At 37.8% G+C, this 16457-nt stretch overlaps 1 protein-coding gene across 1 annotated transcript in view; it reads left to right on the top strand.

The window, feature by feature from the left end:
- SH2D1A (SH2 domain containing 1A) overlaps positions 1-16457 on the top strand; it is a 37776-nt gene that overhangs the window by 10077 nt on the left and 11242 nt on the right. The window contains exon 2 of the mRNA XM_006165694.3: positions 13682-13745. Coding sequence (XP_006165756.1) covers positions 13682-13745 — 64 coding nt within the window. The remainder of the gene's footprint in view (positions 1-13681; positions 13746-16457) is intronic.

The raw sequence follows: 16457 nt of genomic DNA, 5'->3' as shown, positions 1-16457 counted from the left end.
TCTCCCCAGACATATACCTTCAGTAGACAGCTCTAACCCTATGTCCATGCATGCCTCCTCCCTTTTTAAGACTTGTATTTTTAGAATTGCTGTTAAGACTGGTTTGTTTATTATTTTCTTCTAATATAAGAAAGAGAGTGGAGATTAAGAAATTAGCTCTCTCAGCCAGATCCTCTGGGTGTGCATCCCAGCTCTGACTCTTTAAGTAGACATTTTACCTTGGACAAGTTAAACTTTCTGTGCTTTAGATTTCGTATCTGTATAAGGGGGGATGGTGATAGTAATAGTACTCACCTCATAGGGTTGTTATGAAGATTATTATACGAGTTAATATTTATCAAGTTAACACGCAGTACATGTTAAGAAGAAAAGATCTATAGATATTTGCAGTACAAAGTTAGACATTGTATGTGTAGAAGGGGTCTTTTGGAAAATAAGTATGTACGGACTTCAAATTTATTTTGCACCAAAATAAAGTTGCTCTTTCAAGACCATTTTTTTCCATGAAGTTTTTGAAGTCCTCACATGTATAACTAAAACTTGATATGGTAGTTCAGGAGAAGAAAGAGATTATATTTATTGTCATGACTCATTGAAACTGGTATTATATAGTTTTATGGTCAGACTTAATGCTGAATGACTTGACTGTTCTGAAAATTCAAATTCACTGTGAAAGGATGCCATTAAAGCCATAGGAAATTGGGAAACTATTAAAATAAGAATATGGTTTCAGTAATGATGCCTGCATATAGGATATCATTACTCTGAACATAAAAGTTCTGAAATATTTGTTTAAAAAATCAGTCACATTAGGATTGTGTCTTGACTTTTGTATATACCATCAGTTTGTACTGACAGATGGCCTGGGCACTAGCTTGCTTTATTTGCAGTGTCATGAAGTCAGATGGAGTGGAACTTTCTTCTGTGTAGTCCTTGAAGTGGTATAAAGAAAGCATTGATGTGGTTTTTGTCAGTTGAAAATCTGTCCCAACGCTGACCCATTGAGAAAATGAGAGTTAAATCAGGTTGCTTTCTTCTTGTCCGTTTCTAACTTAAGCACTGTTTTAAGGGTTAGGGACATCCTTTGATGAAATAAAGGCAAATTTTAATAGCAGAAGGGACTAGATGTTTTGTAGCCATTAAAATGCAAAATATTAGTTATTTGTCTGTGTTAGTGGAGGAAAAAGGATATCCTAAAAGAAGGGATGTCATAATTTTCTTTCTTTTTTTTTTTTGCTATAGGGCATGTGCACTCTCCAGACAGACAGAGAGAGACAGAGAGACAGAAAGCGAGAAATCACTCCCTGGGGGGATGGCCAGGTCTTAATCCCTTCTCCTCCATTCTCCTCTCGGGATCTTGGGCACGCATGCACACGTGCCCGGCGTGAGTTTAAGCCACCGGGTCTGGGACGCGAACCGCGGCCAACCGGGGGGAGAAAAAAGGGTGTTTTTTTTCTTTTTTTTTTTTTTTTGGGGGGTTTTTTTTTTTTTTTTTTTTTTTTTTTTTTTTTTTTTTGCGCTCACCAGAAAGACAGAGAGAGACAGAAAGACAGAAAGTGAGAAATCACCCCCCTGCGGGGGATGGCCACACTACAATCTCTTCTCCTCCATTCTCCTTTCGGGATCTTGGGCACACATGCAAACGTGCCCAGCATGAATTTAAGCCACTGGGCCCGGGACTCGAACCGTGGTCAACTACATGGGAGTCCAGAGACATAGCCATTACAACTGCTGATCCCAGGGATATCATAATCTTTTAAAATGAATTATATTTTTCTCATTTGTGATTTTCCTAGGCCAAATTATTAAAGGTCCAAATTGTAATTACTTTTTTTTTTCCTTTGGAAAAACATATTAGCCATTTAAATAATTATGTAGGGGACATTAATATGCAAAATTGCACTTATATTAGTTTAAATTTACTTCTAGTTTATGGACAGTTTTAAACAGTTGCAACCAGAGTGGTAGTTCCTCGTGTCCACTTTTTACATTTTATGTCAACATACTTTATACACTTAAATTTTTTTGGAAAATATAGGATTCTAATACCTTTAAATTTTGGTATAATTTTGAACTGTTCTTTCTGCTTCTATTCTCTTATTGATTTTTTAAATTTAATCATTTTAAAATTTATGAATACAAATCATATGTATTTTTCAAGTACAACATGATGTTTTGAAATACGTGCATATTGTGGAATGGCTACTCAAGCTAATTCACATATGCATTACTTCACATACTTACCTCTTTTTTTTTTTTTTTTTGGGTTTTGCCCTTGGGGGGATTGTCTAACCGTTTTTTTTTTTTTTTTAGGTTTTTGCCATAGGGTGCATGTACTAACCAGAGATCGACAGAGAGAGACAGTGAGAGGAAAAGTGAGAACTCATCCCCCAAGGGGGAAATGGCCACACTGCAATACCTTCTCTTCTAGTGTCCACTTGGGATTTGGGGCATGAATGCACTCACGCCCAGTGTGATTTTCAAGCTGCCGGGTCCAGGACTTGAACCAAGGTCAGCCATGTGGCAGTCCAGCACCTTGACTACCATGCCATTTGCTGGCTCCCGTACTCATTATGTTTTTGTGGTAGGAACACTTAAAAATCTACTCTCTTAGCAATTTTCAATAATACAATAAATACATTGTTAGTAACTATTGTTACCATGTTCTACAATAGATTTCTTGAATTTATTTCTCTTCTGTAAATGAAATTTTGAACTCTATGGTCAATGTATCTCAAACCACAATATCCAAAGTCTCTGATAACCACTGTTCTACTTACTCTCTGCTTCTATGAATTCACCTTTTTTAGATTCTACATAAGAGTGAAATCATGTGGTGTTTATGTATGCTTGTCTTAATTTCACTTAACACAATGTCCTCCAACTTTATCCATGTTGTTGCAAACAACATGATTTTCTTCTTGTTTAAGGCCAAATAGTATTCCATTGTGTAGGGGTCAGCAGGTTGCATGGTGGTTAGGGGTGCTGGACTCCCGCATGTCTGACCACGGTTTGAGACCTGGATCTGGCAGCTTACTTTCTCACTTTCCTTCTCTCTTTCTCTCTTTCACTCTGTCTATCTCTGGTCAAATTAAAATAAATAAATAAATAAATAAATAAATAAATAAAAGTTAAATAAAATAACTCATAAAAAATTCCCTTTGCATATACATGCCACATTTTCTTTAGTCATTCAGCTATTTACGAAAACCTAGATTTATTCCATATCGTGGGTATTGTGAATAATACTACAATGAACATGGGAGTGAAGATATCTTTTCCACATTCTGTTTTCCTTTCTTTTGAATATATATCCAGTATTGTTATTGTTGGATCATTTGGTAATTCTATTTTTAATTTCTTGAAGAACCTCTATTTTGTTTTTCATAATGGTTGTACTAATTTATATTCCTACCAACAGTGTTCAAGGGTTCCTTTTTCCTTACATTTGCTCCAATACATATCATTTTTCTTAATTGCCAGAGGGCACATGCATTCAGCAGAGAACGGAGTGAGAGAACCCCCTGTAGAGTATGGTCACATCACAATTCTTTTGCCTCCATTTTTCCATTCTGTTGGATTTTGGACACATATACACATGTACTTAGCATGTTTTTCAAGTCACTGGGTCTAGGATTTGAACTCTGGTGAGCCATGTGAGATCTGCCTCTCTATACTCAGCACTTAACAGATGTGCTATGGGGCTGGCCCAACACTTACCTTTTATCTTTTTGATGATAGCCATTCTAATAACTGTGAGGCAATATCTTATTGTTACTTTAATTCACATTTTCCTGATGATTAGTGATGTTCAGTGTTTTTCATTTATCCATTGACCATTTATATGTTTTCTTTTAAGAAATGTCTGAGCAGGCCTTTTGACCATTTTTTTCATTGTTATTTTATTTGTATTTTTTTGTTGTTGTTATGGAAGGGATGTGTTTGCTGAAGAGAGACAGAAAGGAAAAGGAAAAGTGAGAATGTATAATACAAGGAGGATGGCCATCCCTTCTCCATTCTCCTCTAGGGATTTATTATTTTTTTAGTTATTGAGTTGTGTTTGCTATACATTTAGGGTATTAAGTACTTATTGAATGTATGGATTGCAAATATTTTCTTTCATTCTGTAGATAATCTCTTCACTCTGTTGATTGTTTCCTTGGCTGTGCGGAAGGCTTTTTAGGTTTTTGTAATATGATTTGTCTATTTTTCCTCTTGCTGCCTGTGCTTTTGGGGTCATATCCAAAAATGAACTCCTTATTTTGAATAATCAGTTAATATTTAGGAGTACTTAGGTTAATTCCAATTTTACACTATTAAAATAGAACTCTTGTGAAAATCTTTGTCACATTTTTTTTTCCTTTGACTTGTTTCCTTGGAGTATATGAAGATAAAAAAGGTTATTTGGTTATATTAAAAAAAAGGTACAGTTTTATAGTTCTTGTTATAACTTGCCTGTTTGTTTCCTAGGATAGCAATTTTCCATGGGCCGGGAGAGAGAATGTGAATTTTGAAAAAGAGTATTCAGTCTTTCATTTAATTTTATATTAAAAAGTTATCGTTTCATAATATGAGTTCTAGAAAATAAAACTATGAAATCTTGGGCAAGAAGGGGGATAATGGTTCAGAAAGACTATTCTATGAAATCTGAAAAAAATCAAATTGACAAAGCTTCGGCTTATATTAAAATTGCATTCTTAAAGCACAGACTGAGTGACTATGGGGGAGGTGTACAGAAGCAACCTGGGTGGGTGAACGAACTCAGCTCCGTGTAAGGTAAGTTGCCATCACTATTCCCAATGAAATGTGGGCTTTGTCTTTGCATTTTATGAGTCCTTCTGTAACTTTAACGTTCATACAGATCACCTGGAAATTTTGTTAAAATGCAGATTCTGGTTCAGCGGTTTACAATGGGGCCTGAGAGTCTGCATTTCTAACAAGCTTTCGGATCATGCTGATGCTATTACACTGGGAACACAATCTGAGTTGCACTGTTTTAGATCTCTTCCACCCTTGACATACTGTAGTGAGAGGTAACTACAGGGGATCGTTGGTCAGTTACTTTAGCGACTTAAAAGTGGAAGACGGGAAGTGATAGCTTTGAAGGATGAAACAATGTGCTGATTCAGAAATGTGGGGCATTTGGTGGAGGAAGGAAATTGTTAATATTAGATGGGTTAATAATGAGAAGGTTTATGTGCCATTGATACCAGGTTCAGCAACGAAGGAGGTAAGAACTTTTGAAGTGGTACTCAGGTTCCTGCTGCTTAACCGAAAGTGAGATAAGATCAGATTCGTTAGGAAACAATTTTCAAAACAGACTCATTTATTTTGACTAAGTGAGGCTGAATGATAGTAGGGAGATAGAGTCATTATATTTTTTAGGAACCTACTGTTTTAGAAAGTGGAAAATGGATTGCCTACTATTTGGTTTGCATTGTTGCTGGAGATTCTGAATAACACGTTTCCACATCACCCTTAATGATATTGAATTATTGACATTAATCGCTTCCCATAGGGAAAATGGAAGTAAAGACCTATGCTGCTTCCCTGCTTCTACCTCCATTTTGCTGTGTGGCTTTAAGAAAATCACTTAAAGCCTTATGTTTCGAGTTCCCATGGTGAAAAATTGTAATCAAAGCTCTTGCCTTGTTCCCTGTGGAGTACTTACTGAAATCAGTGAGCTTTGAGGGAGACTTCAATTACTAAGATTTCAATTGCTTAAGAAAACAAAAGACTTTAACACTAATATTTTATATTTATTCAGCATATTATATAAAGGCATGTATCAAGCCATTTTATATATGATCTAAATATTCTGGGAAACCTTTATAACAAAAATGAAACACTTCATGTGATTAGGCCGGCTGTTAAATTGACCTTTTGTTCAGCATCACACATCCAATGAACCTGATTAGAATGTTTAAGATTTTTTTCTTTTTTCGAGTCCTTTAGATAGTACTGATGGATATTGATGAAAATAATGGTAATTTAGTCTATATATTTATAAACTTTTAATTACAAAAGGAGATAATGGCAAATATGGTGAACAACTCAAGCATGACCCCCTGTAATTTGAGAGATTATTGCCGTAGGATGAGTGTACTCTCTGGAGAGACAGAGAGACAGAAGATAAGAAATCACCCCCTTGGGGGGGATGACCCCACTGCAATCCCTTCTCTTCTGTTCTCCCCTCGGGATTTTGGGGAAACACACACACACACACACACACACATGCCTGAAGTGAGTTTTAAGCCACAGGGTCCAGGACTCAGATCATGGCTGACCACGTGGGAGTCCAGTGCCTTAACCACTATGCCACCTGCTGGCTCCCTTCTATATTAAAAAAAAGGTACAGTTTTATAGTTCTTGTTATAACTTGCCTGTTTGTTTCCTAGGATAGCAATTTTCCATGGGCCGGGAGAGAGAATGTGTATTTTGAAAAAGAGTATTCAGTATTTCATTTAATTTTATATTAAAAAGTTATCGTTTCATAATATGAGTTCTAGAAAATAAAACTATGAAATCTTGGGCAAGAAGGGGGATAATGGTTCAGAAAGACTATTCTATGAAATCTGAAAAAAATCAAATTGACAAAGCTTCGGCTTATATTAAAATTGCATTCTTAAAGCACAGACTGAGTGACTATGGGGGAGGTGTACAGAAGCAACCTGGGTGGGTGAACGAACTCAGCTCCGTGTAAGGTAAGTTGCCATCACTATTCCCAATGAAATGTGGGCTTTGTCTTTGCATTTTATGAGTCCTTCTGTAACTTTAACGTTCATACAGATCACCTGGAAATTTTGTTAAAATGCAGATTCTGGTTCAGCGGTTTACAATGGGGCCTGAGAGTCTGCATTTCTAACAAGCTTTCGGATCATGCTGATGCTATTACACTGGGAACACAATCTGAGTTGCACTGTTTTAGATCTCTTCCACCCTTGACATACTGTAGTGAGAGGTAACTACAGGGGATCGTTGGTCAGTTACTTTAGCGACTTAAAAGTGGAAGACGGGAAGTGATAGCTTTGAAGGATGAAACAATGTGCTGATTCAGAAATGTGGGGCATTTGGTGGAGGAAGGAAATTGTTAATATTAGATGGGTTAATAATGAGAAGGTTTATGTGCCATTGATACCAGGTTCAGCAACGAAGGAGGTAAGAACTTTTGAAGTGGTACTCAGGTTCCTGCTGCTTAACCGAAAGTGAGATAAGATCAGATTCGTTAGGAAACAATTTTCAAAACAGACTCATTTATTTTGACTAAGTGAGGCTGAATGATAGTAGGGAGATAGAGTCATTATATTTTTTAGGAACCTACTGTTTTAGAAAGTGGAAAATGGATTGCCTACTATTTGGTTTGCATTGTTGCTGGAGATTCTGAATAACGCGTTTCCACATCACCCTTAATGATATTGAATTATTGACATTAATCGCTTCCCATAGGGAAAATGGAAGTAAAGACCTATGCTGCTTCCCTGCTTCTACCTCCATTTTGCTGTGTGGCTTTAAGAAAATCACTTAAAGCCTTATGTTTCGAGTTCCCATGGTGAAAAATTGTAATCAAAGCTCTTGCCTTGTTCCCTGTGGAGTACTTACTGAAATCAGTGAGCTTTGAGGGAGACTTCAATTACTAAGATTTCAATTGCTTAAGAAAACAAAAGACTTTAACACTAATATTTTATATTTATTCAGCATATTATATAAAGGCATGTATCAAGCCATTTTATATATGATCTAAATAATCTGGGAAACCTTTATTACAAAAATGAAACACTTCATGTGATTAGGCCGGCTGTTAAATTGACCTTTTGTTCAGCATCACACATCCAATGAACCTGATTAGAATGTTTAAGATTTTTTTCTTTTTTCGAGTCCTTTAGATAGTACTGATGGATATTGATGAAAATAATGGTAATTTAGTCTATAAATTTATAAACTTTTAATTACAAAAGGAGATAATGGCAAATATGGTGAACAACTCAAGCATGACCCCCTGTAATTTGAGAGATTATTGCCGTAGGATGAGTGTACTCTCTGGAGAGACAGAGAGACAGAAGATAAGAAATCACCCCCTTGGGGTGGATGACCCCACTGCAATCCCTTCTCTTCTGTTCTCCCCTCGGGATTTTGGGGAAACACACACACACACACACATGCCTGAAGTGAGTTTTAAGCCACAGGGTCCAGGACTCAGATCATGGCTGACCACGTGGGAGTCCAGTGCCTTAACCACTATGCCACCTGCTGGCTCCCTTCTGTAATGTTTTAACACCATCTATTCTTTTAAGCGTAAATACATTGATTTTAAACATAGTTTGGTGTGTATCCAAGTTAAAGTTCACTACTGGGCCAAATTTGTGCCCCCAAATAGCAACCAGAATATATATTCAGTAAAACCATGTTGTTTCAAATTCAGCTTCAAAATTTGAAATAATTCAGAATAAAGTTTGCTTTACTTTTCCATGAAATAAAAGTTAGAGTAGGTAATTTAAGTAGCATTACTAAATATACTGATATTTAATAAATAATCTATATCCATTTTAGTATAGGGATCAAGAGCTGGAGCTTTAGTGTAGAAGGGCCTGCTTTAAATCCCAACTTTGCTGCTTGATCTCTAGTGTGACATTGATCACTTAATATCTCAAAGTCTCAGTTTCCTCATCTATAGAGTAAGTTTCACAATATAAAGCCAATAAAACTTTTATGGGGTCCAAAAGAGATAGACATTTCCTATGTGCTGAGTTGTGTTCTCCCCATATTCATGTGTTTAAACTCTTACCCCAATGGGTCTATATTTGGAGATAGGACTGCTAAGAAGTAATTAAGGTTAAATGACTTCATAAAATGCAACCTAATCTGGTAGGATTGATGACCAGATAAGAAGAGGAAGGCTACACACACAAAGAAGTTGTATGAGCACTTAGCAAGATGGTGGCTACCTACAAGCCAAAAGAAGTGGTCTCAGAATGAGCCCTACTTTGCCAGCAGCTTGATCTTGGATTTTCCAGCCTCCACAGCTATGAAAAATAAATTTCTATTGTTTAGGCCACCCAGCTTATGATACTTTGTTATAGCAGCCAAAGTGGACTGAGAGATTTTGGTGCTAAGTGGAGCACTGCTGTAACAAATAGCTAGAAATGTGGCAGTGGCTTTGGAACTATGTAAGAAGTTAGAGGAGTTCTGAAGTACATGCTAGAAAAATGCTGGCGTGCCTAGGAGGTAAATTCTTTGCCACTTTATAACAAGGATCACTTTCCTTACTACATGCATGTGAGGAATGAGAGAAAGATATCTTATTCTTCCTGTAAGGCCACCAATTCTATCAGATTAAGGTTCCTCCCTTATGACCTCATTGAACTTTATCTCCTGGAAATTAAAGTGAAATTAAAGTGCTATAAAGTGACAAAGAATTTGACTGAACTGTATTCTAGTATTTTGTGAAAGGTAAAATTGGTGAGCAGTGAAATAGAATATTTAGCTGAGGAAATTTCCAAGCAAAGTGTTGAAGGAGTGTCTTGGTCTTTCTGATTGATTCTAGTAAAATGTGAAAAAAGAGAGATGAATTGAAGAAGAAATTTGTTAAGCAAAAAGGAACTGGAACTTAAAGATTGAGAGAATTTTCAGCCTATACGTATTGTAAAAACGAGAACACTTTTTCTGGAGAGAACACCAACGGTTTGGCTGGACTCACTCTTAAAAGAGGTTATCTGTGGTGTTAATCAGCCATCTCAGCAGAAGCCAGGGATAGAGTTGGGCCAGAGCAGCACAGACACTTCTCAGTGTGGATTAACGGAAACAGGGAAATATGGCAGAGCTAATTGGCTGTGACTATGCTTTATCCTTCAAGAAGAGTGAATGGGGCTGGCAGGTTGTGTGGTGGTTAAGGGTGTTGGACTCTCACATGGCCAATCGTGGTTCAAGTTCTGGAACTGGTGGCTTGCTTTCTCACTTTTTCTCTCTCTCTTTTCTTTCTCTCCCTCTCTGGTCAAATTAGACTAACTAAATAAATAAAGTTAAATAAAATAATTTTTTTAAAAAAGAAGAGAGAAGAATGATCCTGAAGGTGATTTGGAGGTCATCAGGACTGCACTCCCATTAGATCCATAGGCATAGGCCTGGGAGCAAGGTTGACTCTACCTTGACTTCAAAGGGTGGGATTGACACCAGATAGAGCCACATGAGCTGGACCATTCCCCAGTTAAAAGCGTTAGGCCACAGAATGCTGTGATGACACTGCTATCCCAAGGGGCTTGAAGAGCAGAACATTGAATCAAAGAGGGCTATTCTGATCTAGTGGAATTTGCCTTGCTAGAATGTGATCTTACTTGAGACTCCTGACCCCTTCTGATTTATTCCTTCTGATTTATCCCAGGATCCCCAGATTTGGATCCCCAGGTTACCTGAATGGAAATATCTATCCTGTGCCTGTCTTGCTATTATATTTTGGAAATGCATAAAATGCATAATTTACCTGGTTTCCCAGGTTCACAAATGGAGAGGAACTTTGCCTCAAGATTTTTTTTTTTTTTTTTTTTTTTTTTTTTTTTTTTTGAGAGATGTTTGCTGTAGGGCACGTGCGCTCGCCAAAAAGACAGGGAGACAGAAAGTGAGAAATCACCCCTGGGGGGTTGGCCACACTGCAGTCCCTTCTCCTCCATTCTCCTCTCGGGATCTTGGGCACGCACGCACACGCGCCCGGCGTGAGTTTTAAGCCACCGGGTCTGGGACTCGAACTGCGGTCAACTATATGGGAGTCCAGTGACGTAGTCGTTACGCCAACTACTGGTCTCATGATGAATAATATCTTGAATTTCACCCATATCTGGTTAGAAGATATTTAGATAAGACTTTGGATTTTAGAGTTGATGCCAGAATGAGTTAAGTCCTGGGGTTATTGGGATGGAATTAATGTATTTTCATGTGAGAAGGACATTCGTTTGGGGGACCAGGGGTAGAATGCTCTGAACTGAATTTTGTCCCCCCCCAAAAAAATTTAAACGCTTACCCCCTAGAGTGACTATATTTGGAGACAGGATTTCCAGGAGGTAAAGTTAAATGGGCTTTCATTCCCCATGTGTGTGCAAGAAGGAAAGGTTATGTGAGCATGCAGTGAGAGATCAGCTACCCGCAAACTAAAAGGAGAGGTTTCAGAATGAAGTCTACTTTTCTAGCACCTTGTTCTTGAATTTCTTAGCTTCCAGAACTGTGAGAAAATAAATTTCTTTTGTTTAAGCCATCTACTACATGTATTTTTTTTATGGCAGTTGGGTAGACGTACAACTCTTGTCATGTAGTAGAAATCAATCATATAGATGTGTAATATGCACACTGAGTAATGGGAGAGAATATTTATGCAATCTAAAAGGACAAGCTTCTTTCAGTACTATAGCAGCATTATTTTTTTTATGAATGAATTAATTTATTTTACATTCATTCTCTGAGCAGCACTCTTTTTTTTTAAAAAAAAGTTTATTTCATGAGAGAGCCACAGAGAGACAGAGAGAGATAGCAAAAGAGAGAGATAGGCATTCCCCAAAAGATTTTTGCTTCATGATCTACCTTAGTCCCTAAGTCAGCCAGGATCATAGGTATGCCTATATGTGCCTGGTATGTACAAGGAGACCTCAAGATATGAACCCAGGACTTTCCCAGGTGCCCTCTGCATTGTGGAGAATTGAGTTACTACTATGCCACTGTAGCTGGCCTAGAAGTGTTTGTTTAAAAAATATTTTATTTTTTATGATAGAGAGCATGCATGCATGAGTTAGAAAGTCCTCAACAGAGTTGTGTCATGCTGCAATCCCCCTCCTCCAGCCCTCCACCTCCTCAGGATTCTAGGTGCTCATGTGCATGCCTGGTATGTTTTCAGGTGACCTAAGGATCCAAACCTGCAGCCACCATATGGTCTCCATCTTTACAGAGTACTTGAGGCACCACCTAGCCCCAGCAGCTGGACTAGCACTTCTTTTTAATTCAGTATACTAGTGCTATTACTACTATAATGTATTATAGGGTAATATGGTAATAGTAGTAGTATGTTAGTATAGTCAAAAATATATAGTTATAATTTATTGCTATTGTATTATTTTTCTTTTAATAAGACTTTTTAAAAAGAAGTTTATTTATTCCATGAGCAAGAGGGACAAACAGGGAGACGGTACCTCCAACAGGGTCTTTTCTCTTTTTTTTTATTTCAGAGAGATTTCTTTGTTATAGGGTGTGCGCACCTGCCGGAGAGGCAGAGAGACAGAAAGTGAGAAATCACCAGGGGGGATGGCCACACCACAGTCCCTTTTCCTCCATTGTCCTCTCAGGATTTTGGGCATGCATGCACATGTGCCCAGTGTCTTTCAAGCCACTGGGTCTGGGACTCGAACTGTGATCAGCCATGTGATGCCACAATCCACCTCAGCCTTAGCCAGCCCTAGCTCATTGGCATGCAAGTGCCCAAGGTACTTAGGGAGGTGTTTGAAAGTGAACTTGTAATGTTTCCATGTGTGTCAGCCTTGGAGAGCATATTTTACTGCTGCCTATTTTTATGATTTATAGTATTACTATTAATTTATATGGATTTCAGTGTGCCTTATCCCACTGAAATGTTTTCATTTTAAGGTTATATATTCTTAAAAATAGTAAGAGTGTCGTTTGTTAAAACTATTTAATGGGAACCAGCAGTTAGCGTAATGGCTATGTCGCTGGACTCCCACGTAGTCGACCGCGGTTCGCGTCCTGGACCTGGTGGCTTAAAACTCACGCCGGGTGCGTGTGCGTGCGTGCCCAAGATCCTGAGAGGAGAATGGAGGAGAAGGGATTGTGGTGTGGCCATCCCCCCTGGGGGGTGATTTCTCACTTTCTATCTCTCTGTCTTTCTCTGTCTGGCGAGCGCATGCGCCCTACAGTGAAAATCTCTCAAAAAAAAAAAAAAAAAAAAAACCAAAAAACTATTTAATGATTCATGGTTTTTATCCATTATAAGAGGTCACTAGTTTTGTTTTCTTTCTTTCTTTCTTTCTTTCTTTCTTTCTTTCTTTCTTTCTTTCTTTCTTTCTCTCTCTCTCTCTCTCTCTCTCTCTCTCTCTCTTTCTTCTTTCTTTCTTTCTTTTTCTTTCTTTTTTTTATTCTTTTTTCTTTCCTTTTTCTCTTTCTTTCTTTCTTTCTCTTTCTTTCTTTCTTTTTTGAGATATTTTTGCTATAGGGTGTATGTGTTTATTAGAGAGATGGAGAGAGATAGAAAGTGAGAAATCATCTTTCACAGGGGATGACCATGCTGCAATCCCTTCTCTTCCATTCTCCTCTCTGGATTTTGGGCACATATGCATACATGCCTGTCATGAGTTTCAAGTCACCATGCCCACCGACTCACGTGAGAGTCCAGTGCTTTTACCACTGTGCCCACCCCAGTTTCTTCCTGTCCACTCACTCTATCAACAAGACAATCCATAGGGATGTGAATTTCAATATTAAAAAAATAGAAAGATAAGGAAGGCTCACCAGAAACTTTGATAAAAACAGATACAATATACAAACAGATTTGTTGGACTTTGCTTCCTTTGAATGCAATGGAGCCATATATGTGTGTCCCAGTGTATGTAACATTTATATATAATAGTACGTTCAAATCTAGAGTATCTATTGTTCTTCTTGAATTTTGCAGTAATTGAAATTTATTCTTTCACAGGTATCAAGGTTACATTTACACGTACCGCGTGTCGCAGACAGAAACAGGTTCTTGGAGTGCTGAGGTATAGCTCTTTTATTTATTTTTGCTTCTGTGGGTATCAGGGAGATGTTTGAAATTTAGGCTGATTTTATAAAAGAGCAGTCAAATCATACATTACCAAAAGAGTCATCAGATTTTAATGACTAAAGTTCCAATCCAAAATTGCTCATGGATCATTAAAAAAGCCTTTAGAGAATTATGGTTCCGGTTCTGTTCATCCACCATTGGGTCAAATGGTATGACTGTGGAGGAAAGATGAAAAAGTTGAAGGACTATGTCAAACCTTTAGGGCCTATCTGAAATTTTAGAAAGCATATAAAAACAAGTAAAATGATGAAACCAGCCAGTATTTACTGCATGGTACTAATATGCGTGTTGGTCCTATGACGGATGATAAAACATGACTCTTGTTTTACATGAGCCTATGCTATGCTTGGGAAATAGAACATGCAAGCGTGCAATCAGCAATGTAAGAGACTGGATTTTGTTATCAGGTGAATCTGCATTACAAGTCTGATTCCTCCTACTCCCTGATAAGTCTATGACTTTGGGCCGTTTACTTAACTTTTCTGGGAACTAGTTCTTTTTTTCATCTGTAGAATGGGCTTAATAGTAGTCGCTTGCCCACAGGGCACATTTTGGAGGAGTAAAGGAAATAACGAATGTAGAGAAGCTCTCAGTCACAGGGCCTGGCACATAGTGAGGCCTTGGAAATGTGAACCTCTGAAAATTGCCGAAGATTATGATTGTATACAGTCAAGTGCTAAGTTTTCTACCATGGGAGGGTTTCCCAAGTATTAAGGTAACAATGCTGCTCTGTGTGAGGAGACAGGACTCCCAGCAGATCCGTGTGGGAAGTATGTGGATAGGTAGAATAGAGAAGTGGGAACACTGCATTGTTTTTTGTTTTGTTTTGTTTTTGCTATAGGGTGCATGCTCTAGCCAGAAACATAGAGAGAGTAAGACAGAAAGCGAGACCCACTCCTCCCCTGGAGATGGTCATGCCACAAATCCTTTCTCCTCCATCTTTCTCTTGGGATTTTGGTCATGAATGCATATGCACCTGGCATGAGTTTCAAGCCTCCGGGTCTAGGACTCAAACTGTGGTTCACCATGTCAGAGTCCAACGACCTAAACATTATGCCATCTGCTGGTTCCTACTGCATTGTTTTTAAAGCGATGCTAACCAGAATCCTAGGGTACTTCTACCTGGGGACATTGGGGATTCCTGGTGACAGTCAGAGGAAGAGGTAAGGGGGCATGCTTCTGGGTGCCTACTTCATCTTCAGTCTCAGCGATTCCCCTTTGTTCACTTATAAACTGGGGCTGTGAGTAAAAATTCATTAGAAAAAAAAGAGTTCTTAGGGCTTTGGAAATGCTTGAAAGTCATATGCCGTTGTAAGAAATGCCGGTGGAGTGAATCGATGTCGATGTGCGAGGGTAATATATCACATCTTACCAATCGTAGAGGTCTCTACAACTGAAACTTTCAACCTCAAATACTTCTCTGTTTTCTGACTCTTTAAAGCAGTCCATCTTTCTAACGAGTTTTTGAAAATATAAATCTCTGTTAGTAACTCAGTCAACATATACATTCAAGAAGCTCTAAAGCCTATACTTAAATTTTAAAAAATAAGTCTAAGAGTTACAAATTATCAGTAAACCAGAAAGTACTAATTATAGGCTACCAATGTTTTGAATTGCTAAGGTTAATTGGGGCAAGTTTTCAAACACATTGTTACTTTCTTTCAGGATAATTAATACTATAATACAAAGCAAAAGAAAAGCACTACCATTTTAAATAAAAACTATACTGGTTCATTTAAAAGAATTCTCAGTATTACTGCAGATATGATTGAATAAGAAATTAAACTTATCATGAAGAACAGTTGGGATACACACACACACACACACACACAAACACATTTTTAGGGCCAGAAATAGCCCTTTTCCATGGAGAAGTACTCTTCAGCTACTGATGAATTTTCCTTATGGAAAGGATCTTAAATTCCTAGGTTTGGGGAGGTGTGGTGGTTAAGGCGCTGGACATTCCCACATGGCTGACCATAATTTGACTCCCGGACCTGGTGGCTTGCTTTCTCACTTTCCCTCTCTCTTTCTCTCTGTATCTCTCTCTGGTCAAATTAAAAAAAAAAGAATCAATCAATAAAATTAAATAAATATATATTTTTTAAATTCCCAGGTTTAACAGGCTTCTTTTAAAAATTACTTCCCCCCATTTCAAGTATAACATCATATGCAGATTGTGACATGCTTGTGATCATGTTAAGGAGGAGAGGGCTTATTGAACATAAATGCCCCCTTGGTCTGTTGTCTCATCTGACCTCATTTATAGAATAATATTGTAATTATCTGCACCAAGAGAGCAGAAGATTGGCATGGATTATCCCTAAATAGGAAACAGTTCAAAAATTTTTAATTTTTGAAAGGCATATTGCATTTTTTTCTGTCTTCTCAATTTGCCTTCTTAGTTATGTTTTGCTAAGGTGAATATTGGACGAGTGCGTATTCTCCGAGATCATACCAACTGACTGGAAAAAAAATTTCTCTAGAGCATATTGTAGACCAGCTGTGATTCTAAACATGTTTCCATGGATAGCTAAGAGGTGATAGTACAAGGAATGTGCAAATTTGAACAATAGCTGAGTTCAGCGACAGGATGGTAGTTGTCAGTGGTACAATTCTTACGGCAAATGTATTTTTGAAATTGGGT

This window comes from Tupaia chinensis, unplaced genomic scaffold, assembly GCF_000334495.1.
Source record: "Tupaia chinensis unplaced genomic scaffold, TupChi_1.0 Scaffold143996_1, whole genome shotgun sequence".
Lineage (NCBI taxonomy): Eukaryota > Metazoa > Chordata > Mammalia > Scandentia > Tupaiidae > Tupaia > Tupaia belangeri.
Note: the sequence above shows the minus strand (reverse complement) of the source record. Positions and strands in the feature narration are given on the sequence as shown.